At 40.8% G+C, this 26,979-nt stretch overlaps 1 protein-coding gene across 1 annotated transcript; it reads left to right on the forward strand.

Annotated features, from left to right (window-relative positions):
* The first annotated feature begins 656 nt into the window (after positions 1-656).
* Positions 657-26,401, forward strand: nr2f5 (nuclear receptor subfamily 2, group F, member 5). Its single transcript, XM_015005734.2, has 4 exons — positions 657-1,859; positions 14,019-14,299; positions 16,275-16,521; positions 22,710-26,401. The coding sequence occupies exons 1-4, from the start codon at positions 1,493-1,495 to the stop codon at positions 23,027-23,029; spliced, it is 1,215 nt and encodes a 404-aa protein (XP_014861220.1). The 5' UTR covers positions 657-1,492; the 3' UTR covers positions 23,030-26,401.
* The last annotated feature ends 578 nt before the right edge of the window (positions 26,402-26,979 follow it).

Here is a 26,979-nt window from a genome sequence, read left to right on the forward strand (position 1 = left end):
AATTCATCATCGGGATGTTTTTTCATCTATTTCGTGTGAAATCCGACCTGAGCGGAAACTTCCGTTAAAATAAGAGTTAAAAACACTAAACCGGGACCCATTTCTATATGCAGACATAAACAATATATATATATATATATATATATATATATATATATATATATATATATATATATATATATATATATATATATATATATATATATATATATATATATATATATATATATATATATATATATTCTAGTCCTTTTACTCTGAAACCCTTAGAAAATCCTTCCCATTCTGAAGGTTTGTTGTTTAAACTCTTCTTAAGCCTGACTCATGAACAAGTTGGGTAGATTTCATCTACGTTTTTAAGTTAAGAATTTTAACTAAGAGCTTATTGGAATAAAACCAAACAATCTGCGCATTTTGTTCTGAATGAGCGGTTCGGGGTGTCCCACTAAAGCCACTGCTGTCAGTCAAATCAGACCCAGTCGCTCATCTCCCAATCAGAGAGCTTCTGGCCGTTTTTACTAGACTTTTCGGTCCAATCCCGTCCGGCCTCTCACCTCGCTCTCCTCACACGGAGGGGAGGAGAAGCGGCCTTATTTGGCATTTATTGCCTTATATGGTGCGCCGGCAGGGGCGGTCTCCTGCCTCTGACACTTTCCCCCAACAGGAGCTTTGACTCTGGAAGACAGGACACCCAGACTGAGGGCGACCCGGCGAACAGCGCTGCTGTTTGGATCTGTTGTTTGGTTTGGTTCTCCTCAGCGGACCGTCATCCTGAATGCTCGGAGGAAATCCCGTCTGTCTGTGGTAAAGACAAAAACTTGTGCGCAAACTGAAATCGTTTTCCAGCTCGCTCCGCTGCGCGCAGGACGGTGAGGATCCAGGAATCTCCTCTCCTCTCCTCTGGACTCGCACTCTGTGCCGCTGGGACCAAACGAATCCTGCTCTGAAAGTCGCAAACACGTGGTCAGAATTAGTTTAATTTTGTGTTTGAAGAATCGATAGCACCCGAACAGAACCGAGCCGGAGGGTGTGAGCTGCGGGATAATTGTCTCCTGCGCAGTTTGTGCGGTTTTCTCCCAGTTTAGGATAAAAACACCCGACAGGATTCCTGACAGTGTTTTCACTCTGACAGCCAAGCGGCTCACTTGTTGGACTGACTTTCCCGAGAGGTTCCGCTCTGAAGAACAACGTGTTTATGGATCGCTGCGCAGAGAGGAACTCCGGGAGTTGTTGGCTCTGCAGTTCGACATCGATCATGTTGATTCCCCGCGGTTGCTTTGTACTATAATAGATGTTTACACAAAGTATTAAGTCGTATTTTAAAAGTGACTCTGTTCAGCTCAGACCAGCTCGCATTGACCCCTGAGGACAGAGGGAAGCGCCTTTTCGCCCTTCCTCTTTTCTGTTTTCCTTCAAGGCGTCAGGACGGATCTCCACCGCGCACTCCGACTTCTTCTGTGATTTAAACAGAGGCAAAGTGTTGGGGGATAGCATGGCAATGGTAGTAAACCAGTGGCCAGAGAACATTTCTGCAGATCCGGGCTCCCAGCTGCAGATGTGCGGCCAGGAGCCCGGCGGGGGACCGGGGACTCCTAACGGTTCCACACCGGGGAACGACACGCTTTCCGGGGATAAGCTCCCCAACGTGGACTGCATGGTGTGCGGGGACAAGTCCAGCGGGAAGCACTACGGCCAGTTCACCTGCGAGGGATGCAAAAGCTTCTTTAAGCGCTCGGTGAGGCGGAACCTGACGTACACCTGCCGGGGGAACCGGGACTGTCCCATCGACCAGCACCACCGGAACCAGTGCCAGTACTGCCGGCTCAAGAAGTGTCTCAAAGTCGGCATGAGGAGAGAAGGTAAGCCGGACATCTTTCACTTTTTGGGCGCAAAGGATCGCGTTTCTGTGCGTAAAGTTGTGCGTAGTGTTCATTAGTCACTTTGGTCGAGAACTTAAAAAAAACAACAAATGTGCAAATGTGTTTAATTTGCACATTTGCAGCAACGCTTCAGACAGATCTGACCATTTCCACGTCTTTAATACTAAACTGAGACATTTGTAGACCAGCTGCCTGCCCGAACTGACACATATCGGTCCACTTTAGTCCAAACATGACGCGTTTCCAGTTTTTAGGAGACACACGTCATTTTGGAAGAGCACCAGGCAGAACTCCGGTGCGTAAATGTGCGCAGCGGCTTCAAGGTTCCGCGCGTCCAAACGCAACTGTGGGTAAATAATCAGTCCCACCTGCGGCTCCTCGCCGCGATTCCTCAAACATTCTCCAAATCCGACGCATTCACGGCGCTCTGTAAAATCCTCCCTTTGTTTCTGCGCGTTAATTATGCTGTTTGTTCAGTGACACCGGGAGCCGCTATAAGAGGATGCCGCAACATTTGTTGCATTGTGTTGGATTAACAACGGGTCAGTTGACGCCAAAGAGGTTCAGTGGAAACGTGTTGGTGAAGAGGAGCGCTTCGCCTTATTAATTATCATCAAGCAGCGACACCCAGCCCACGAGGCGTGCGCTGGCGCGTATTTAACCAAAATGAGACCAGAGTGATCTCTGCTAATTGCTGTGCGGCGGTTGGTTGAATTTTTGGCACATATTTTGAACTAAATCTCAAAATTATAATTCTTGAATTTACATTTTCCTGCCTTAATATGAGGGAAGTTTTCATGTTAGGGAAAAATATGGAATCGCGCGCCGATTTACGCACAAATCAAAGTAAAACATGCGAGCTGTGCGTAGTTTATGTGCATTCTGCTTTTAAGACTCAGTTCATTAAATGTCTGTATTTAATGGAGATGTTACACTTCAGTCTAATCAGGAGACGGGATAAGGTCAACAGCAGTGTGTCCACTGGCTAAGGACACTTAGCCAGTGGACGCTGAAGGACAGATCGTGTCCTCTCCGCCCTTTGTTCTTTACTGAAGTAAAAAACAACAACAACAAAAAAAAACAACCTCCGGACAGGTTAGGAACACCCGCCCTGCTCACATCTGAGCGGATCCCTCAAGGCTTCCTGCGGGTGAACTCCTGCGCCTCTGCGTGCGTGTGGACTGTAGGCTGCTGGCATGTAAAGAAACCCGCAAGCCACACCGAGTCGGTCATGCTCCTTTCCGACTGGATGAACCCGAGGAAATCTCCTGATGCGCCGCATGCGTGTTTACGGCTGCAGAAGCTGTTCATGCTCCTGATTTAGTTTAATAACGAGCCGTAAAATGTAACATTTTAGATTATGACAAAGAGTTCTGTCAGAAGAGGAGCTGTTTGTGCAAATCCTCCCTCTGAGATACGCTCTTTGGTTTTATTTTATTTCTGAAATCTAAACGGAACTTCATTTCTCAAATTCTTAGTCAGCTGCTTTATTATTGATTAATTATTTATCAGTTCTGGGAAGTGAAGCATGCCCAGGTTTTAAAAAGTCATGATTTATAATGTTCTGCAATAAATTCTCTCAAATAAATTTAGAATATTTTAATGAAATGTCAGAGGAAAAACTGCTAGAGTGGAGTTTCCTCAAGCTGTATTTGATTTACTATAAAACTGTACAGCCCCTCCCCAACCTGTTGCTGCCAGATAGCTGGCTGAAAGAATGAACTAGAATAAATGCATTCTGCAAAATAAGCAGCTGATAATGACTTTGTTAGCAAGAGTTCATTCAGTGTCTTTGGTTTAGTCTTTATACCAAAAGCAAAAATAATAAATAAATGTTACACATCACATCACCATAATCAACATATAGCAGCTGCCGTTGCTGCTCTTCTGTTTTGAATAAAAACATGAAGTTCATGTTCGTCATCTCTGCTCTGGCTGCATTTCAGGATGTCAGTGTTACGGCTGACCATCACAAGTGAAGCAGATTTTATGCTGAATCTAACAAAGTGTTTTTCTTCATGATGGAAATGAAAGAGTCGAGTCCATCATCATCAATAATAAGAAGATATTAATCTGAGCAGGTATCAGTTTAAATATTATTAAACTGATACATTTCGGTTGAACATTTTTTTGGGAGTTGTGGAAATTTTCAGGTTTCTCTCCTGACTGACGACCTTCTACACAAATACAGCTCAGCTAGTTGCTTTTAGTAATCTGTGTTACTCTAAACTAGTTGTTTTCACAGGAAAATTAAGGATGAAATAAATAATAAAGTATCCCTGGAAAGCTGATATGAGTGTTTAATGCTGGTTTCTGGTTCCTGGGTTCCTGGAAGAGGTCTCAGGACCGTTCAGCGTCCGCCGGGTCGCCCAGCTCTCCTGGTTCTGCTTACATCACCTGAATGGAAGATTCTCATCTGTTTCAATCTAGACATTTTCACATCCTTACAAAACCTTTGAAGATCAGTGAGAGTTTTGTTGTGGATGTTATTTACAGACAGATCTCGTGTGTTTGACTCCACTTAAAGATTTTCCCTTGCAGAAAATAAGTGAGTGAATCTTCTTGTATGACTCTGGCTCAGAGTAAATTAATATTTATCTGCCTGAGAAGACTTTTTAAAGGTTTCACGAGTGGCAGATTTAAAAGTCGCTCTCTCCAGAGGGGACATCTGACCTCTTTTCCGTGTCAAACATCATATCATTTGTCGAAGACTTGGTTGACGGGAAGACGCTTCGGTTGGAATCAAACGTCTGAATCGCTGGCAGCGGTGGAGTCGTTTCGCCAGGCGGCTTCATGGAAGCTGCAGTTGTTTCTCTGTCGGCAAAGAGAATCAACATGACACTTCCTTTGAACTGCATGTTTTAATTCTGAAAGGACGAATCATTGAAGACAGAACATGCATTTATTCACCGTGATAAGGTCACACTGTCTGCTGTGTGTGTCCTGAATTAGCTGTGAGCGCCCACAGACATGGCGATGGTGGAATTAGCGGCGTGTTCTGATGATAAACAGACCCAACATCTGTTTATAGCGCAGAAATCTGTAATTCCCTCTCTGAACACTCCTGACCCACTTTGCACCCTGACAGAGCGTTACAGCAGCGGTAAATGTAGGTCAACCAAAACTAAAACATAACCAGAGGACGGACTGAAGTCAAAGTCCAAATGTGTGGAGCGTTGAGGAGGCGGGGGGAATATCCCAGTGGTGCGTTCAAGTCCAACAGCGTGCATTGGCTAATCCAACTTCCCATCAAGCGCTCCTGAAATGTCTTATTTGGGAGTTTCTAATAGTTAAACCAGGAGCACATTGCTGCAGAGTTAATGATTAAATTCCTCTCAGCTGAAAATGCTTCTGGTCAGAGTAGAAGCAACATGTGGGGGAGGGGGGACAGAGTTTCATTGTAAAGTTCTGAGCTGCTAATGTGACAAAAGTAAACACAGTGGGATCTTCCTTAGTTTCTCAGCCTGTTTTCACGAGTCAGCTCAGTCATCTGGGATGAAACTCAGCACAGAATGTGTTTTTGTATAAATTAAAAGGATTTTACATTAAAAAAGATGCTTGGATTGAAACTGTGTGGTGCAGATTATTTATGCAGAAGGGGATTTTGTGATGGGAATGTAAACGAGCTTCAGGGTGAGATTGTTTGCAGGTTATTCAGAAGTTCCCAGACGTGAAATCCTGCCGTCGGTTTCTGTCGCTCTGCGTCCAGCAGCGCCTCAGGACGGCCTGCACTTACGCTCTGTCGCGTCTCTGGCGGCCATTGCTCCTTCATGTCTGACGGATAACTCAGGACACTTTTACTGAGCAGGTGCTTCATTTTTAAGATTTGTCCTCAAACGACAGGAAAGCTGGTTGTAAAATTGTACAGAAAACTTTCTTTCTGAAATATTCATTTGATTTTATGACTGCTGGTTTTACAACCCCTGACTTCTCTACAAACAACCAAAACATTTAGCCATCTTTAACATACCTGGTTTAATTTGGACCATAATGGCTGGAAGAACCGTAAATTGTTACATATTTGCACCATTCGCCTGGGTCTGAGCAACATTTTCATATTTGCCGTAATAAATTTGATGCTAACAATTTAAATGTCCTTTTTGATTTTTGAGGGAACCTCTGAGGAATAAAACCAGCTTAGACTTTGGAAACTATTAGATGTTTATGGTGTGCGAAAAATAAAATATAACATTGGTATTAAAAGGAGAATTAAAACTTTAAAATAAGAATAAAAATACATCAAATGTAACAATTAATCCTGCTGCTGTAAAATATTACAGCATATTAATTATTACAGTTATAATAATGTAAAAATATAGAATACATACTACCTAAATAAAGTGGTCTTAATGTGGGTTTTGTGTACAACATTCCCGGTTCACAGATTTTCCCACAGAGCATAACTTAAATATTTGAAAACATGAAGCTTAGGAAGCTGAAATCCTTTGTTGTAATCCTACTTGGCATCCTATTGGCTGCTTTTTGCAATGCAGCCAATCCAAGAGCAACATTTGTTTTCCTCTGTGCTGATTGGCTGGAGCCCTGAAAGCAGAAATGAGGAGGTTGTAGATGTGAGCTGCTGCTGTAGTGATGGTCTGGGGTCCGCCGTGTGTTTTAGTGCATATTTAAATATTTTTAGTGTTTGAACGCTCAAAACGGGCAGTTAGAAGAGATGTAGTGGATTTTATTTATTTGTGGGCAGCTGCTCATCAGACATGCTGCTGTTGAATCTAAAATGATTCATGTTGCTGTCAGATTAAAAATGATTTCATTCCTTTAAGAAGTTTGATGCAGGCGTTTCAACAGATGGTAAAAGGTGGCATTAAAATAATTGATCTGTTTTCATCTACATTTCAATAAAATTATAATTTTCTGAATCATTACCAGGAAACTATTATTGGCAATGCAGTAATCAAAGTTTTGCATACTTCCTCTGGTATTTTGATGATTTTTTTTTGACAAAGAACTCAAATTCTTTGAGGTTGGAAGGCCTCTGTGCCATCACCTTAATCTACGGTTGTAGTTTAAAACCAGTGGATGGAGCTACAAGTTTCGTCATGGTGATTTTTCATTCTGTTTGTGATTAAAAGAAGAGAAAGTGTGTTTCTGTGCAGCAGGATGTCGGATCGGCTCTGCGTGAGGAAACTCCACTCACTCTAGGATTTCTAAAGCTTCTCATAAAAACATTTTAAACTGTGAAAACTACTTTAAAACCGCAACTTTTTAAATATCCAGTCTCGGCTCCTAAAGATGGGATGTCCGAACTTTTTGCCAAAATCATCAAATCAAAACGACAAAAGGAAAAAAAAAAAGAGACCCAAAAAAATGAAAGAAGAAACAAAATGCTGCCTTTTTTACCTGCTCAACAATAAACTGTACTCTGCTCATACTACTTTAATTAAATAAATATATAGTTTTTTTGTTGGGTAGATTTATGTAAATTATTGTAGATTAAAAAACCTTAGAAATGTTTTGCAGGTTTGCCTCATTTTGGTCCATTTTGTGAATTTCTAAAGGTTGTTATTGAACTTAATAAAACATTGTGTATTAATTCTGAGCAATTAAAACAAGATTCTGCCTATTGCATTGAAACATTTGTAGCCAAGTTTAATAAATTAATTAAAAGCAGATCTGCATAGATGTAGTTCCCACCAGTGGATGCAAAAAGTTTGGGTTTTGAATATTTTATACTTTAGTCAATATTTTCTGATGTTGATTTTAATTTGTAGGGTTATAATACTTCTGCTTCCTGGTTGGTCCTTCATGCGTAACGTCAACATCTGATGAAATCACGCTTTGCTTATCCTGGTTGATTCTCTCCAGTAGGAAGAAACACACCGAATTCACTTTTTCTTTTCAAAGTAAAAATGAAAAGTTTCCATCTGCATTAACTGCCTGCGCCACACAAAATCATTTCAGGGGCCACAAATGGCCCCCGGCTGCATTGTGGTCACGTCTCTCCTGAAGTGAATTCTATTTTACAAGAACTGTTGAGTCTTTTTAGCGTTTTAAGAAACGTTTGTATGACATCAGCAGAAGAACCATGTAGGAGTCTGTTCTTGCACAGTTTGAAACATTTAGTTTCAGCAGAAGTGAGTTTGTTTTCTGGCTTCCAGTTTCCTGCTGTGGTTCTGATAAGATGTTCATTTTTTGGTGAAATTTGCATAAATCTAAAAGATGGATTTTAATAGAAGCAGCTGAGATAAACAGAGAAAACTGTGATTATTTCCACCAAAGCTTTAATATTATGTGTCTGCGTCAGCTCCTTTGACACACTGGCTCCTTTCTGCTGCGCTCTGTCTCTCGTTGCCCCGCTGCACTGACCTGCAGGTCAAAGTTCAGGGCCAAAATAAAACTATGAGAGCCGTGGGGATATCACCTCGGTGTCACATCACAGGCTGCCCTCTCAGCTGGATCACACATGTGCATTCACACGCACTGCAGGCAGATAGAGTTACTTTTCTGTCTTTTTCATGCAGATTTTTTGTTTTTATTCTTTTAGGTCAGGATGTTAAATATTTCTCACATTGTTTCTCTTTGCATCCTGCAGTCACTGTATCTTATCGCCGGCTTTAGCTATGCTCACAAGCCGAGGCTTTAGAGCTGAAAAAAGCCACTTTATTAAACCCGACTCCGAGAATAATCCAAATCCATAATGCGTCTGTTTTCCTCCATCCGCGCTGACCTTTCGGACCAAATGTTGATAGGCCTTAATTGTATTTAGCTGCTGTAATTCCTCTGACTGCCTGACCCAGAGGCTAACCCAGCAGCGCTCCGCCAGCTGCCGTTTGCTGAAGCGGCGTTTTGAAAGTCACAGCTGAAACGCACTGCAAAAAGTCTGACCAAGTATTTTCGGTCTAGTTTCTGGTGCAAATATCTTAGTACACTTTAGATAAGACAAAACTAACTTAAAAGTAACATTTTAGGAAGATATAGGCATTTAATATAAGCAAACAATTCCTTAATATTGTTGAAGACGTATTTGTTGGTGGATTATTTCACTTATAACAAGACATTTTTTACAAAGTTTTAAATTAATTTATCTGTTAACAGAATGAGAATTTTTCCTTTAATATTAAGGAATTATTCATTTAAAACGAGTGCCTACGTTTTGCTGGAAAGTTACTTTAAACTCAGTTTGTCTTATGTCAAATGTGCTAAAATATTTGCACCAGAAACTAGACAAAAAAAAACTTTGTAAGATTTTGTGTTGCTGCATTGGGTCCCAAAGCGTCTCCAGGGTCATTTCCCTCCTCAAGCTGCATCCCAGACATGTTTCTGGATTAAACTGCTTGTTTCGACTTCACAAACCCAGTAACTTTTGTCAAATTGCAGAGAATTTAGTTATTTAAAAGCAGAGTAACAGATTATGGTACCTTCTGGTCCCATCCCCCCTGCTTCCCTCTGCTCTGGCATCTGCTTCTAATCTCGTTTCTCTCTTTCTGCCCTCTGTCATGTCATCTTTCCCTCCTTTCTTCCTCCATCACCCAGTTTTTCCTGCTTTCTTTCCCTCTTTCCCTGTGTTTTGGTCCATCTCTGTAGGCGAGGCATAACAGAGAGCGATGTGTTTCAGTGAGACGTACTCGAGCGCTCTGCCTCTCAGGCACGAGTGACCCCCACAATGAGGCTTTTGAAGAGTCAAGTGGCTCCAGCAGATACGCAGCCGTCCGCAGAATTACCCGCTTATTGACACCAGAGCAGATTAATAGCTGTGAATGTTTGAATCAGGAGTGAGTCCTCTAAGACTTCTCAGCTGAGGAAGGAGACTCAGTCCCTTCAGACTCTGTTCGTTTGACAGCGCCCTCTAGTGGCATTAGGACATTAGGAGACAAAGTCCACTGACTTGGACGTGTCAGAAATACATTCAAAGTGTCCTGAAGAGTCAGTGCAGTGATGCACAAGTTACAGGGAAGGACTTAATGTAACTTAAACATTTTACCGTTTAAATTACACTAAAATGTTGCATCATGGTAATCCAGCGAGATTCAGATGCGGTTTTTATGCAGCAAAAATAAAATACAGCACACAAAATGTGCATTTTATTGTTGTAGATGTGGAAATCATCCAAGTTTAACTGCTAAAAAACAATTTAATAAGTCAGAATAAATGCATTTATACTTACTGTAACTTCATACATTTTTTAGGCTATTCTTTTTATCAATTATTTTAATCATTCAAATCAATTAGTTACTTTTTGTAGTATTCTGTTTTATGACTTTATGCTCAACAAAGGGCAATATTTGTCAATTGATAATTCCAAAATCGAATAGAAATACAGTCAATCAGCAGCTCATAAATAACAGAATAAATGCATTTAGTTCATATTTCTTTGTCCCATTTCTTCCTAAATATACATTTCAGATCTAAGAGCTCAGATATGTCAGCATGGATAAAGGAGACAGATTCCCACCTATCATTCCAGACAAACACGTTTTATGGATGCAGACGACAGAGCTCTGCTGGGTTCATGACGAACAGGACGTTTCACGAAGCCGCCCGCTTTAACAAGGAACAAAAAGGAGGATTTTAAAGTTTGTTTTTTACTAAGGTGTTTTAAACGTTTTTGGGTCAGTGTTCCCAACGCCAAAGCAAGGAAAGCCGCCATTGGCTGTCCTAAAATTTGCTTCACCACCCAATTTGTACAACTGGCCACGTTGTTACTGGAGGAAGGAGGAAGGAGAGACACAAAGTGAGTAAGAAATACATTGATTGTGTTGCAGCAACAAGCAAACCTTCTTCTGATGCTTCCTCTGTATTTATCTGTTCTTAATACCAGAAAGAGGCTCCTAAACAAACCTGCTTAAGACTTTTTAAAAAATATATATTTTCATTTCTTTAATGATCTGCATAATTTCAAACTTTAAATTTTTAGTTGAACTTTTTAAAGTCTGGTTTGGTTTGTAATCTTCTGGAGATAACTCTGAGTTATCTGTGACCAGGAACATTTAATTAGACACCGTTGTTTTGATGACGGTTGAACGCGGCCATCTTTACTGTGGCACTGTTTCTCATGTCACAAAAGGATCATTAGAAAAAGATGCTACATTTGTTTCTAGCTGCTTGTTAGCGATGTTAGAGGAGTTTGAATACTTGCTAAACATAAAGACAAAGTGATAAATTGGCAACATTTGCCTCCAGGTGAGGAAGTTCAGATTGTTAGCTTTCTTGCTAAGTTTTGTCCTTAGCGTTAGCGCTGGTGCTAAACTAGCTCAAGCTGGACACAAAGTTGAATCCTTGCTTCAACTCAGAAACTTTCTCAAACACATATTTTATCACAGCTACTCACATTTACTGAGATCATATATTTAAGGAAACCCATGAAAACTTGTGGTTTGGTGGCAGCTGCTGCTGCACAGGATGAGAACCACCGACTGAACCATACCGGGTCAAATCCGTTACACACCATCAGCCTCTCCCTCATCAGACAAAATAATCCTGCTGCGTTTTGTGAAACACTTGAGACTTTCTGTCCCCCATCCATCTATTATTTAAACTTGCAGCATAAAAATATTTTCCTAGCATCACATTGTAACAGAAACTTTAATATTTACATGGTTAAGAACCAGAAAGTAAAAACAAAGTGAGCACATACGAACCTAATTGACTGTATAGATAAACATGATTCAGATTTACATTTTAATACAACTTACAAGGAAATTTGCCGTTTTGATAAATATCTGAACTTCTCGTTCTTACAGTCTGACACTGACTGAGTTGAGGATTTTTAATGGTGTTACTGTTGTATTACCAATATTAAAACTGCAGATTTCCCATTTTATGTTGCTTTATTTTATAAAACGTGACTTTGTAGCAGTTGTAGGGCGCCCCCTGCTGGTGTGGACCAGCCAGTCTCCTTCCTGGTTCACCTACAGATGGATGTAGGTGGTTAAAAACTTTTGTTCTTAGGGAGTAAATTAGATGCATTTAGGTTGGGGTTGTTTTTTTCTGATGATGTATTGCATCTGAAGAAGGCAGAACAAGACATTTTACCATGAAGTAAAAGTTTTGAAAACTGTGAAATTCATCCAGGTTTTCAACTTCTTTGTACATCAATGTTTTCTTGCATTCAACCTCTTCCACAGACATCATTAGTTCTGTAGATACTAGTACTTTACAAGACAAGCAGGTTCAATTCACAATGAAAATCTGCAGCTGAAATGACTGAAAACATCTGATCAGGGAATGAATCTAAAACTAAATGCAACAGTTTCATTCAGAGTTTTGTTTCTATCGCTGTTGGACTGAAATCAAGTGGAAAATTGTTGTTTTTGTGTGACAAGCAGCATCTTCTCATGGCTTCAGCTCGCAGGAGTGGCGTGCATTCCTCTTGATTGCCACAGGTTAAGCAGTCCATGGGGGGAAACGAGTGCTTTGAGGTCAGCACCTTTTGTGCAGAGGTATTTTTCGTCAGGCTCAAATAAAAGGCATTTTCCGCGCGCTCCACAGTGAGTTGACCTCCCGCTTTTCCAGACGCGTCACGGTGCATTCAATTGCTGCAGCAGCTGTGGGTGAGGCTGCAGGTGATATTTAAAAAGCATTTCCACACCCCCATTCACTCACTCACTCACTCACTCACTCACTCACTCACTCACTCACTCACTCACTCACTCACTCTCTCTCTCCAGCCTTTACCTGTCTCCCTCCATATTTCACCTTTTCCTCCAGCCCTCTCTTTGCCCTCAATCTCTCTTTTCTCGACTTACCACCTTTCCCTCTCTACCTTATCTCACTATTCCAGCCTTTTACCTCATTTTTCACCCCCTCACACATGGCTCCTCTTTGCATTTTCATTGCCTTTCTCCCCTCTCACACTTGCTCCGTGTAACAGTAGATGGAGTTATTAGTCAGACAGTGGGGATGGCTGAACAGGTGTTTTCCAAATGGGCCTTTGAGCGCTCGCCGCATCATCATCACTCCTCGCCCATGGGGGGTTGGGACGTGTGTTTGTTGGAGAGCTTGACCTCTGTGTGCCCTGTTCGCTTCAGGCTCAGCCATTTGCCAATACAGGGGCACCCTGTGTGTGTGTGTGTGTGTGTTACATGTGTCCATGTGTGGGTGCATAACATATGTAGGTGTGAAGAAGTGTTATATCTTTAACAGCTGCTGCTTGTCATTACTCATTGATGCAGAGCAGCGGTGGGGAATGGCCTTGGCTCGGCCGCTGAAGAGACGAGCACTGACACGTTTAAGAGTTGGAGAAATGTTTTTCGCCCCTCGACCTCCTTCTGCAGCCCCACACATTTTGCATGCCCAATTTGCTGCTTTTTTCCTTTGCTTCTACCTTTACTTAGGCTTTCAGGGCTCGCTTCGTTTTACACACCCTGTCACGTGTCCTCTGCAAAAACACAAAGTCTGACAGGGTATTTTTATCTAGTTTCTGGAACAAACATCTTGGCACACTTAAAAAAAGACTAAACTAACTTAAAAATAACTTTTCAGCTAGATGCAGGAGTCAATATTGATGAAAAAGTAGCAGTTCCACTGGCAGATTATTTCACTCATAAGACAATTTTCCTGTTATAAGTCAAGCACAAAAAAAGCTTTCTTGAACCAACTTTAAAAATTGACTCCAATTTGTTACAACTAATTTTATGAGATTCTGATTTGATTACTTCAGAAATCAGAATAATTGTTTTTTTTTCAGTGTAATCTGCCAGTGGAGCTGGAACTTTTTCATTAATATTAAAACAAGTTCCTGTATGTAGGTGAAAAGTTACTTGTAAGTTAGTTTTGTCTTTTTTCAAGTTTAAGATATTTGTATTATAAACCAGACTAACATTATGTGGTACACTGAAAAAGAAAACTGTTGATCCAACTTTAAAAAGTTAATTTGCTAAAAGTAATCAAGTTAATTTTATCCAAGTAAATATGTTAAGTTTGTTAAATTGTGTTAAAAAATGTAAGTAAAGTAAGTTTGACAAACTGAATTTGAATAGAAAAAACAAATTAACTTTTTTAAACTTGGATCTCCATTCTCTTTTTTCAGTGTAATCTGCCAGTGAAACTAAAACCTTTTCATCAGTATGAAGGAAATGAGCTCCGATATGCTGCTGAAAAGTTACTTGTAAGTTAGTTCTGTAATCTGGGAAACGATTGTAAAGCTCATGCAGCCCCGCGTGTTTGTGTGTTTTTGGACAGCTGTGCAGAGAGGACGCACATCGAACTCCCAGAGCAGCCCGGGTCAGTACCTGACCAACGGCTCCGACCCGTACAACAGCCAGCCTTACCTGTCGGGCTTCATCTCCCTGCTGCTGCGCGCCGAGCCCTACCCCACGTCCCGCTACGGCGCCCAGTGCATGCAGGGAAACAACCTGATGGGCATCGAGAACATCTGCGAGCTGGCGGCTCGGCTGCTGTTCAGCGCCGTGGAGTGGGCCAAGAACATCCCCTTCTTCCCCGACCTGCAGCTCATGGATCAGGTGAGCCTGATGAGAGAAAGAAAAACGATTGGACACAGCCTGCTGTCATTGCTGAGCCGCTTCCAGCTTTTATTCTCGTCATTCAGACGGAAAATGCCTGGAGATTCCAGGAAGCCGCACCTGAAGTCATTAGATCTCACCTTCTCAAGAAGAAATCTGACAACTCATTTCTCTCCCGCCACTTTGGAAAAGAAATGAGCCGATAAATAAATGAAAAGATAATATTTTCCCCTACATCTGCGTTGAGTGTCACTTAGCAGCGTGTAAAAAGGATTCTGTTTGGCAGAACCTCGCGGCGCTGAGCGTGGACCGACCTGAAATCGATCCTCCTCATGCAGATTTATGCTGCTGGCTCAGAGGAACTGTTGTACCTATAAATATTCACTTGGACATTTGGTAGTCATGTTATGATGAATTCATCCTGCTGCTGCAGCAACAGACCGTTAATGAAACCATGAAATGTTACGACAGTAACAACGTTTGCTTTCACTCAGGGTGAATGTTTCCGTTCCTCTTTCAACATGATAACAGTTTCATTTAGACCAGCTTACAACCCGGATCAACTTATACCGTTTGGATTCAATTCTCAGTTCATATTTTGTCTTTCTTCAACATCAGCTGTTTTATGTGCTCCAAAAACTGTTGTCAGTAACTTTGGCTACTCTTACAGGTCAGATGTAATAAAGCTACACTGTAAAAAAGAGTTAAAAACGTTAGTTGTTTTGAATGAATTAATGAAGTTATTATCTCTACATTCATGTATGGTGAGATTATAGTCAAAAAGAGCCAACTCCAAAAACAGTGTGGTGTAAGAAATACAATATAAATACAATAAAAACATAAATATGGTGATATTTACAACACACACACACACACACACACACCTACACACACACACACACACATATATAACCACCATAAAATCTTTTAATTTATTCATATTTACTTATTTCCAGCCTCTTTGAATAAATCCACCCAGTTGTAGGAAACTTCTGGTAAACTGAAAATCCGCTAATAGCGCCGCTAGCTCTTCATTTAGCACTTTAGCTCTTTTGCTAACTTTGAAAACGCTTAGCACACTTGGCTTTACCCAAAAGTAATTTTTCCTGATAAATTTGGAAATCCATATAAAATGCTAATTACCTTGACTATTTTGCAAACTTTTAATCCTGAGAAAACGTGATTCAGATATTATCTTAGTTTATGGCGGGTCTAAGCCTCAGGGCTGAAAGTATCTCAGTCTCAGCCCTGATTAAAGCTGGTTGAATGAATCAGCTTGTCCTCTATTGATCGTTAAGAAAAACCGGATCATCTCTCATGAAAGGAAGAAATGTCTATCAGCTGTCAGTGTCACTCCTTCAGGTTTACTTCAAGTTCATGAAAATGATGGAAAATAAAGTCAGGATTATGAATTTGAACAAGTAAGTTTCAGTTTAATGGCTTTTATTTTGACTTTTACTTGAATGAGCAAACTTTAAGTTTGCTCAGCAAGATATAGGAGTGAGTATTTTTAAGTTGAAAACCAACATCTAAACTATGATAGTGGCCAAAATTGAATCCAAAAAGGAGATTGTTCTTGGATTCACAGTTGGTTAGTTTGAGACTTGTGCTTGTCGAGCCTCGTTCTCATGCTGCTGATTTTATCTGCAGTGTAGATATCAGCACCACAGTCACGGGTCAGAACGCAGTCATCAATTGACGCTCAACAATTCCCGTTTTTAACAAATTTAACTTCGACTGAGGACGTCCCAGCAGCTGGTTCAGTTCAGAGTTTAAATGGATTAAAATGCAGCTTTTCTGTCTGAGTTCATCAATGCTGTTTACCTTCAACGTGCAGGTGAGCAACATTTCGGCTAGTTGATGCTTCTGTAAACTGAAGTTTACTCATAGTTTGTGAATGAAAGAATAAAGCTCACCTGGTTAAATCTGGTCTGGATTTTCAGAACCTTCCCATCCATTCTGTGTTCCTGTGCAGGTGGCGCTGCTGCGCATGTCGTGGAGCGAGCTCTTCGTCCTGAACGCAGCCCAGTGCTCCATGCCGCTCCATGTGGCGCCCCTGCTGGCGGCCGCCGGCCTCCACGCCTCGCCCATGTCCGCCGAGCGCGTGGTGGCCTTCATGGACCACATCCGCGTCTTCCAGGAGCAGGTGGAGAAGCTGAAGGCCCTGCAGGTCGACACGGCCGAATACTCCTGCCTCAAGTCCATCGTGCTCTTCACGTCAGGTGAGTTTGGATCGATTCCCAAGATTTTAGTGGTGAGATTTTAGGTCAGTAGGTTTGAAAACCCCAGAAAACATCTTAATTTGAGGGGAAAGAAACTAAATGTTTTCCTCTTTGGTTACATTCAGATGATTACATTACACATGGAGCGGCATGGAGCACTGGGCGGCGTACATTACATTTGGTTGATTTCAGCAGGTACTGAAATCATGTAGCATTATTTTACTCCAACATGTTTGAGTTGTTTTACTTTATAAGGTTGAAGTCGTCCAGTAGGATCTCCATTTCCTGACATTTTACTGAACAAACTAGATTTAGATGAAATTAGTTACTTTCTATTCAAGATTCCAGCTCCCATGTTCTTGATATGAGGACAATGATTCACTCTCTTTGCTTATTTGATTTAATGTGAAATGGAAAAATGTAATTTAGTCCAGGCTAATTTGCAGTCATTACTTTCCTGCCGCACTAAGAAATAAACCAATTAACTGCAGGATGAATTAAAATGATCTCACTAATTTCCATTTGCATGATTTATTATTTTTTCTCTTTTCTCTCTTTCTACCAAAGACTGGACAAAGTCCTGACTCTGGTTTATTGGTCTCAACTGGTTCCTTTTTTGAAGGACAGTTTTATTTATAGAGACTTTATAATTTTATTTGTTGCTTCTGTTGTTTTATTTATTTAGCTTGGATATTTCAAACGTCTTCTGGTGTTAAATGTTCTTTAGAATTTAAAGTTTATTGATAGTTGAGAATATTTTCTTGCATTACTAAGTAACTACCGTTATGTTACTTGAAAATGGTCTCAAAACAACAATATTATTGCAGGATTTATTACTGTGACAGGCCTAAATTACCCTGGTGAAGTTCTTCACGCCAAAGCTCTGACTTTAAAAAGTACAAATACAATTTGTTTAATAAGATAAAAAACAAAAAGATAAAATCACAGGGCATCAATTCCTGTAGTTCTGGGTCCACATTCCCTTAAATCCAGGCCTGTTGAAATTTATGTTAAAATTTCACACAATTTATGCAAAATCAGTCTAATCACAGCTCAGCCCAGTTTATTGAAATTAATTAATCCATTAAAGTATTAATTTTAAAAGTATTTTTGACAATAAATAATAGATTAAAAATATTTCTAGTTTGAGAAAATACATGTAAAAAAGTGTAGCTGCATGTCAGATATAATAAATGCTGTTTCATCTCTGCAGATAAAGTCTGATCTTGTTTTAAGAAAATGACTGGAAACCCAGATAAACACTGTAAATATCTGAATGTTGTGCTGAGCAATAAAAGCTCACATCCAGGACATTTGGAGGAGATTAAACTTCCAGATGGTGTCGGCTGAAAACGCAAAGATTACCATGTTACACCGTCCCATCGTCTAAATAAAAGGCCGCGTGTCGTTACTGCGAGTTCATAACATTCTTGTTTTACAGTGATGCAACGCCTGGTTTTAATGTCACATTGCCGGCGCAGATGGCTGAACTCGCGCCGTGCCATCTTTCACGGCTGTAACCATATGGCTGGGATTTGTTTGTGGTTCACAGACTCACGGAGGGTTAAAGGTCGATTCCGATGTCAACAAAAACACAACCTTTCTAGTGTGAATAAGTTTAGAGGGAATTAGCAGAACCTGCTTTGAAGCAGGTTCTGCTGATCGGTTTATTTGTGTCTTAATCACAACAACTTAACGGGAGCTTGAGAACCGGCCAGGCTGGAGCGTTTCTGGAGGTTAAACATCGCAAAGAGGAAACTCCTTGTGAAAAGCTGGTTTAACGTTGCAGTTGAGGGACAAGAACTTATCACCCTAAAAGTTTTATGAAAAACTAAATGTGGCATATAATTGTAATTCATCAGGCTCCTAAATGGTTTTGAAAACTCTGATCGTTAAATACAGTTCTGTTCATTTCCGCCAAAAATTTAAGTTCAAATCAGACATTTTCTAGAAAAATCATGGAAATTTTGGAATTTCAATAATTGAAAAAAAATTCTGTTTTGAAACTCAATAATTTCTCAATTTTTTTCCAGAACATTTCTAAAATGAATCTCAATTTTTTTCTGCAAAATCTTTTGCTTTTTAAGCCCAAAACTGTTCTTGCACTCATTTTTTTATATCTATTTTGGCCCTAATCCATCGTTGTAACTGCATTAAGTCATCAGAAATTCACTAAAGAACATCAGAGAACAACCAACATCATGAAGATCAAGTAAACGGGCCAGAGAGAACCTTCTGGTTCCATTTAAACTGGCTTTAGCTCTGAAACAACATCCCAAGCTGTGGATGTCTCCCAGAGCTCAGTTTAATCCGTCATGTGAACATGGAGAGAGGATGGACCACCTGCAGACCCACCGAGACCTGGACGTCCACCTGCCCTGACAAGAACAGCATCAATCAGAGGAGCAGCCATGGCAACTCCAAATCACACTCCATAGTTATGCAAAACGGGCAGAGAGTGACCCAAACCACCTGCAGCTGCTTCGCTCAAAATCCCGTTTTAATGGATTCAAGTTTGTGGCTTCAATGTGCAGAAGTGGTACCGTTTATTTTGTAATGTTTTGTAAAAGAAAAAGAAAAACACTACAAACTGATTATTTATTCTCCAGAAATGCAGCACATTGTCAACAAACCTGCTAATAAAGATTAATTACATAGTAATTAATTAGGGTGTTTCCAGTGGTTCTCAGAACTAATTTTGATTTAATAAATAAAATTAATTAAGTTGAAACTTTCATCCAATCCAACTTTTCTATGTTCCAGTTTAAAGTTGGAAATCCTGTAATCATGTCCAAACTGAGACATATTTAAGAAAACATAATCGCAGGACGTTCTGTGTCAGACCTGTGGATGCATTTCCTCAACATTGACATTTAAAAAAATATGCATGGTAAATAAGTGTTGATTTGTTTTCCTTTATCCCTAAAAGTTCGTTATTATGTAATATTAAGATATGCAAATCATCAAATCCTTGTTTTGAGCCACAGCGGAAGCGGTTGTAGCAGAGGACGGGAAAGGCAGTGAGAAAAAAGACTTGCAAAGCAGACAGCAGTGCTTAAACTGTGGAAAAAAGCTGCACTTAATCCACAACCTCTTCACCTCCACGGAGGCTGACCGGGAGCTGACCTGCAGCGCTGCAGCACACTCCGTCTTATTGGCTCCATATGTAAATGCAGCTGGTACAGTCTTGGTCTCTGCCCTCCTTGAATTTGGTTGTAATTTGATCACGATGTTAAACAGCAACGCTTCGACTATGCAGTATTTTCAACCCCCCAGTGTTTTACTTTATGTCCCAAACATGATCCAGTTAGACAGAAAAGTAAGCTTTGTATTCAAATTGCATTAGGAGCTCCTGACTTCCAACATTTTACACTGTAAAACTGCAAACATCCAACATCATTTATTTCTCAGGCTGCACCACTGACTCACACCACTGAGCTACTGAGGGGTACAACTGCTGTAAGTCTTGACAAAGCCCTTGATGTTCGTTGTTTTGATGGTGCTTTTATACAAAGCCTGTTGTGGTTTATCCCTCCAGTCACAGGGATCCAGGACAAGCCAGAATCCTGTCACATCTGGGATTCCTCACTGCAGGATCATGCTTTGTGACCCTGGAGGAAACGGATGGTGAACGAGCCAACACTGAGATGTTCCTCCTTTCTGATTTTAATTGCATTTTCCCTTTTTTTTTTTTTTTGCCTCTTGCACGGCTTGTCAGATCCATTCCTGATGCGTGCTGCGTCTCCTCCGAACCTTGGACCTGTTTGTGTACGTGGGTGGCTACAGATCCACCTCTCCACTATCTTCCCTGCTTTCATCACTTCTTTCTCCTTTATGATCCCATCTATTATTGAAAACAGCCGTCCACCATCCCACCCCCCAAACCCCTGTGCTCCCCAAACTCCAAGCTGAGTCCAAGCCCCAAGACCCCTGCCCCCACCGCAGGACTTGAATTATGCATGGCGCGCTTCAGTTAGACGCAGGATTCGCCGTGACCTACATAACTCCTATAGCCTTGAGCGTCTTGTGTGACTTTCCTCTGTTGGCAGATGCAAGTGCACACACGTTTTGATGAAAAAAAGCTGTCAAGAAATATCAGAAATTGACGCATTGCAAAATGGTAATAAACCTGACTCGTAGGATATCTTAACAAGCTCAGACAATCACCAATTGTCTGTTTGTTTCCATTGAGGCAACTCCCTCCGCTCCCCTGTGGAGACCCGACCCATCAAGCCACATCAGGGAGTGGGTATTTCATTCCTGCCACCCTGATCCTTGGCCCCCTCCGATCCGCTGTGTGCCCAAGGATGAGACAAAAGAACACGTTGGTGCTTGGCGTTGAAGGGCACCCACAGAGCTGTCGCTTTGGCACGCGAAGTGGTCTTGGCCGTGCAGACAGCTCCGCTAATCCTGACCAGGCGCTGGCCGTTTAGTCACGCAGGACCCCAAATAAAAATCCCAACTACAACGCCGTCCAGCAGCCTCCCATGTGGAGGGAAATATAGCCAAAGAGGGGGCAATTATTCTCAGAGAATGATAAGAATAGAGTCGGCTGGGGGTGGGGAGGCATTGACACGCTTGATTAAAATGTGGAGTAAATTAAATAGTTTCCAGAGTGGAACCGAGGCGCAGCAGGACGGGGTTTACACGGGGGACAGATCAAAGCCTGCGATGACGAAGCGGACCTGTGATGCAAGGCGACGGGTTAAAGCTTACAGGCCAGCGCTTTCACCTAAAAAGCTTGAGAATAAATTGCCCTCATCGAGTACCTGTCTGCCGAATGTGGGTTCACTCAGGGGCCACAGCGTACAAAATGTACAGTATGCGGCAGAGTACAATAAAATGTCTTTGTTTAGACTTCACACTTTTCTGACCTCCTTTGCTTTAATCCCTTTGCTCTCCCCTCCGCGCTGAGGGTGCAAAAAATATCTCACGGTGTTACGCACTCTCTCAGTCTGTGTGAGATTCAGCTGGAGGTGGGAGTGAAGAAGAGGGAAGGTTTGATGGGCTTGGAAGCAAAACAGGAATCCAGGCTGGGAAGGAAGTGATTTCAGACCAAAGGCTTGAGGTGGATGAATATCTCTGAAGTCAGCAGTAGATTTTTATTCTAAGGTTTGAGCATCTTACCTTGAGCCTCTCGGTGGAGGAGGCCTGTGATGGTGACTCTTACCTAGTCCACCAGATTTAATTGTGGATAATGTAAATTTGGTTAGTTTTGAATGGCATGTCCTCTAAGATCTCAGACACTGATGGTGAAGCATTCCTTTCTCAGCTTTACATCCAAACAGACTAATAATTTAAACAAAAGTCTCACAAAGTCACATATCAATGAAAACCAAAGCAAAGCAAGCGAAATATTTGCGCGTTTACGGGAACAAAAAGGAATCATCCCATTTCAACTGGAAAGGCCACAAACACTGTAGTGAAACCATTTTCTTCACAGTTAATGGAAAGGATTAGAAAACCTAAAAAAAAAACTTACCACTTACTGTTATCCTTTGCTTTTGAGATGCCCGAGTTGACAATTTATTAAAACTGATACGTATATGTAAAATAATCTCAAACAGTCGTTCAAAACCAGAGCTCTGAGGTTCCTCTTGGTTATCTTGCACTGCAGAAACAAATAGTTATTAGAAGGGATAAACTGTTTCCTGATTAGGACTAAGACCAGTAGGGAATTGACAATATCAGGATTGAAACAATAAATATGAAAATGAAATCCTGGTTTTCTTTTCAACAACTTGCACTGGCTTTGTCTGGTTGACCAGTGCTCTCCAGTGGTGCTTTTTGAATTTGTGGGTAAACTGACCCACAAACTGGTGCCCAAGCCTCTAGAGCTACTTGCCTACAATTTTCAGATGCATCCTTTGACAACACACCTGAATCAGATGAATTCCTCATTACCAGGCTTTTGCAGAGCTTGCAGATTGTGGATGAAGGTGAGTTGGAGAACGAGTCCATCTGAAAGTTGCAGGATTAGCACCTGAGCCATACAAGTCTCGGTGTTTGTCGTTAACATGAATGTTTTTGTTCTTTCTTTAGCTCTTTTTCTGACCTCTAAACCCTCATTTCTGTTTGGTACGCTGCCCTTTGGTCAAACCAGTTAATCCAGAGTGGCTCCTTCCTGTCACGAGGAGTTTGGTTCCCTCTTTAATCAGACTATCATAAATGTTCCTTCTTTCCTCCAGATGCCATGGGGCTGTCTGATGTCGCCCATGTGGAGAGCATCCAGGAGAAGTCCCAGTGTGCTCTGGAGGAATATGTGAGGAACCAGTATCCCAGCCAACCAAACCGATTCGGGCGCCTGCTCCTCCGCCTTCCCTCTCTGCGTATCGTCTCCTCACCGGTCATCGAGCAGCTGTTTTTCGTGCGACTGGTGGGCAAGACGCCCATTGAGACATTGCTCCGAGACATGCTGCTCTCTGGCTCCAGTTACAACTGGCCCTACATGCCCACAGTGCAGCGCGAGCGGCCGCTCTCCCTCCACTACAATGAGAACGGACCCTGAGGCTGAGCAGCAGAGGAGAAGCTCATCCTGCTTTCCTTCCCTTCCTTGTCCGCAGTCCACTTTTCAGCTTTCCCCGAGGAAGCATCTTCCTCACCATTCCACCCATGAGACTCTTGAAACGTTACCATCCCAGTTACACAAGCCAGCCAATCGTTTGTCATTGCCGATACAGAGACTCAATGGCCTCTCCAAGTCCCTGAGCTGATGGCGTGCAGTCTTTCTCTTTGAGACGTGGCATGAGCTGGACGTGTTGCTGCACAGTTCACCAGCAGGTCTGATGGACTCACTTCAGATGTCAGTTATAAAACTGTGCAAACATTTGCCTAATTCTTGGTGCTATGCCTGCATTTACAGAGCATGGCTGAACCTGAGTAGGGACTATGCCATTCGAACTCTGCAGCCAAGAGCGAGGTCTGAGTGTGTATTTACTAAATTTTGAAAAGCAAACCAGAAGCCATTAAAAGAAGACAAATGCCAAAATGTCTTGAACTTTTGCAGATGACGTTATATTGTGTGTTGTTTTAGCACTGTTTGTATGGAGAGATAACTCATGATTGTGTCCATATGTATAGTATATCATTGATTCATTGGCATCTAAGGCATCTTTGGGTTCACTGAATTAAAAAGCTCAGGTTTCTCGGGGTGTGGGGGGTCAGACTAGCAGACATGTCAGTATTGGGCTCTGGTTGTTCTGCTCCTTTGTCACTTTGACCATGTGCAGTTTTGATCACGTCTTGCCCAGATTTTCATGGAGAAGAAAGGAAGTTGTCTTCCATAGGCCTCTTCATGTGTGTGTTTCGGTCTTCTGGTGCACACTTTGATCGCCGTATATTTAAAGTAATCTCCCGTATCTTGGAGTTATGTGACTCCAATGAATATTTTCCATTAAAGGTTGCAGATATTTTATTTGGTTTGGTTAGATGACATATTCCTCATTTGTTTTCAGAACCATATCTGAAAATTTCAGAAAATGAAAATATCATTAAATTCAGGAGTATTATGAGATCATGTCACAAGATATCTCGTAGTATTGAAACAGAATTATAATTTTTTTATAATTGAAATCCTGTCAGGTTGCAGTCAGGAGGAGTTTATTTGGAAAAATAAGATTAAAGAGTATTTTGCCACTTATCAGAAGAAACGAATCTGATCTACAGGTATTTCAATGAAGTACTGAGAAACTATTGGTGACATTGGATTGCAATTTGCAGCTTACAGTTCACCATTTATAAGTGATGCATATATTGCACTTGACCGTCTCTAGTTCAAAATCAAGTATACCATTGAAATACTTACAATGGTCAAACTGGACCTGGATAATCCTTTAAACACCGGCGCTGAATTATTTTAACCATAGCAGTTCTTTAAAATCCATTTGCCATCTGCAAAACTTTTACTATATTAACTGACAAAAAGTAGCAATTCCACTACTATTCTTCATCATGACCTCGTTCATTTGGTTCCTGATGAAAACTTTACATAGAGAAGTCAAACATGAACAACTTGTTTTAACCCAGTTTCCTCATAAATGTTGTAAAAATCTCATCACAGAATGTTCCTGTAATCTAAATACCGAGTGTTATCTCAGTGGTTTTTACCTGCATTGTGTTTCTTCTCATGATAAGAAAAACTAATATTTTATCATCATCCTTTGATGCATCTGATTCGCAGTTTGAAAACCAGATTGCCAGGGATTTTTTGGACACGACAACAAAATGATGCACCATTTCTAAGATAGTCACATATAAAGCATAAATGAGCCACTTTTACAAAATGCAAGGATCCACTTCTCTAATTTAGCAGAAATGAATGAATAACATCCATTTGGAAACTTTAGTCTCATTTTAAACTTTGCATATTTTCTGTCAGCATTGATGTTTCTCTCACCAGGCCTGGTGAACACTTGGAGTGGCTCCAACTGACTGCAACCTGACCAATGTTTTGATTAATTCAACGGTTAAATCTTTGGCCCTCTCATAAAAGTATCCACATTTTATCCTCAAATAAATGTACTGAACGCCATGATTTCTACACAAAAGACGTCTGCACCAACAAATCTATACTTATGTAAGCATTTCTTACAAACTGAACTCTCACGAGGAACAGAAAAAGTATGCAAAAGTAACTGAGTGAGTGATAAATGGAAGTAGGCATGGATGAATAGGGAACCGTAGGAGAGGATTGGCATCAGAGCAGCCAGAGCCCTCAGTTAGCACAAAAACACAAACCCAACTAATTTTACACTTAGGAGCAACCTGTGCCAAAGCAGACATGCATTTAGTTTGGAATAAATTCATGTCAGTTAAAAAAGCAAATGCAACTTTTTGGTTTGTCTTTAATTTGACTACAATTGTTTGGATTCTCAGGTTAAGCGAATCACTTTATAACATTTAAAAGAAATGAATTAAAGCTTTGGCACTTGCATTGAGATCTTGTCAGACTTGACATTTATTCACACTTGTTAAATCTCAGCACTGGTGGAATATTTCTGCCCTCAACCCATTTGATGAAAATACATATTTACTTTTTTAAAAGATTCACTAGAACTCCCTCATTGATGCTGCCACAGGAGGCAGAAACACCACTGATCATCATAGATGTGTTTTTCTTTTTTGTAATGATTGTCAGTATTGGACCTTTTAGACTTTAGGCAGGAAGTGAGTGTCTGGGGGGCAATTTACAGAATTAGCTGTATTTGCCTTAGAACAAAGATTTGTCACTGAGCATTTATCTTATGACTGTGCCATAATCTCTCGTTACCTGTTATAACAGGTATTATGTTCTGTCAGGAGTGGAAAGAAGCTCACATGATGCTGAAATGGAACGTGCATTTTCAAAAAAGACATGTATATGTGGATTGTCTTTATGCAATAATTAGATGTTAAAAAAAGAACTACTCACAATAGGATTTTTTTTTTTTGCTTCGACATCAACAGCACTTTTAGTTTTTAGACATCATGCAAGTTATTTTTCCACTTCCGGGTGATATTGTTGTGTAGGGAAAAGCCCCTAAACTCATGTCATTTGAGCTTATCATGTGGAGTAATGTATCACTAACCTCTGAAAACCTCAGTCTATGTTGCAACACTATCCCTGTGGGACTTAGGACTGTGTTTAATGTAGGAATACTTTAAGTTTTTATTATTTTTCCTTTGTCCTTTTGTTGGAAAAACTTTGTTTATGTCACATTTCCAACACGACAGCGTAGTATCGACGTCAACCATCAGTATTGGAAAAGCCATCAGGGACCTGAGAAAGTTGTGTTGGTAAATAAATCCGCAGAAAGTTTCTAAGAGTTTGTTTTTATCCCTTTTGCTTTTGTTTGGAAATATTGATTATCCAATAATTGAAATAAAGTTTTGTTCACACTAACTGTTCTGTACTCTCTTTTCAGTCACTTTCCAGACCTAGAAAGAAAGTACACCCCATTTCAGTTTGGGTTTTATCGGTCAGGTCAGAATAAAATGAACTGATCTTCACCTGAATACTAAATTAAAAGACTAAAAAAGCAATGTGGAAGATTAAGTGATTATCAGCAGTCTGACCTATCAAGAGCAAACGTGTTGTTGCTGCAGCACAATAGGGCTGAAACGACTAATCGTAATGAATCTTATGTTGACATAATTATCAGTTAATTTAATAATCGATTAATCACAGACTAAAAAAGCCATTTGCTGAAAGAACGTCACCCTCAGAGCAGTAATTAGTCTGAAACTGTACAAAAATATCTACATTTTGCATTTAAGAGAAAAAATGCTTTTTGTCTGTAAATATGTTCAACCCAGAATCCAGGTGGTGGTTTTAGCTTCACCTGCTTTAAATTCTATTAAGCACTTTTAGTTTCAATTATTAATCAATTAATCCAACAATTAATCACCAAATCAGCCCTACACCGGATTGATCCAGAAAGGCCTGAGATTTCACATGTGGATGTTAGAAGTATTTTTTAG

This window comes from Poecilia mexicana, unplaced genomic scaffold (assembly GCF_051168715.1).
Source record: "Poecilia mexicana isolate PSO_F unplaced genomic scaffold, ASM5116871v1 scaffold_16, whole genome shotgun sequence".
Classification (NCBI taxonomy): Eukaryota; Metazoa; Chordata; class Actinopteri; order Cyprinodontiformes; family Poeciliidae; genus Poecilia; species Poecilia mexicana.

Coding starts and splice junctions, on each gene's coding strand:
- nr2f5 (XM_015005734.2), top strand. CDS start 1,493: ATGGCAATGGTAGTAAACCAGTGGCCAGAGAACATTTCTGCAGATCCG. Junction 1,860..14,018: donor AGTCGGCATGAGGAGAGAAG/GTAAGCCGGACA, acceptor GTTTTTGGACAG/CTGTGCAGAGAGGACGCACA. Junction 14,300..16,274: donor ACCTGCAGCTCATGGATCAG/GTGAGCCTGATG, acceptor GTTCCTGTGCAG/GTGGCGCTGCTGCGCATGTC.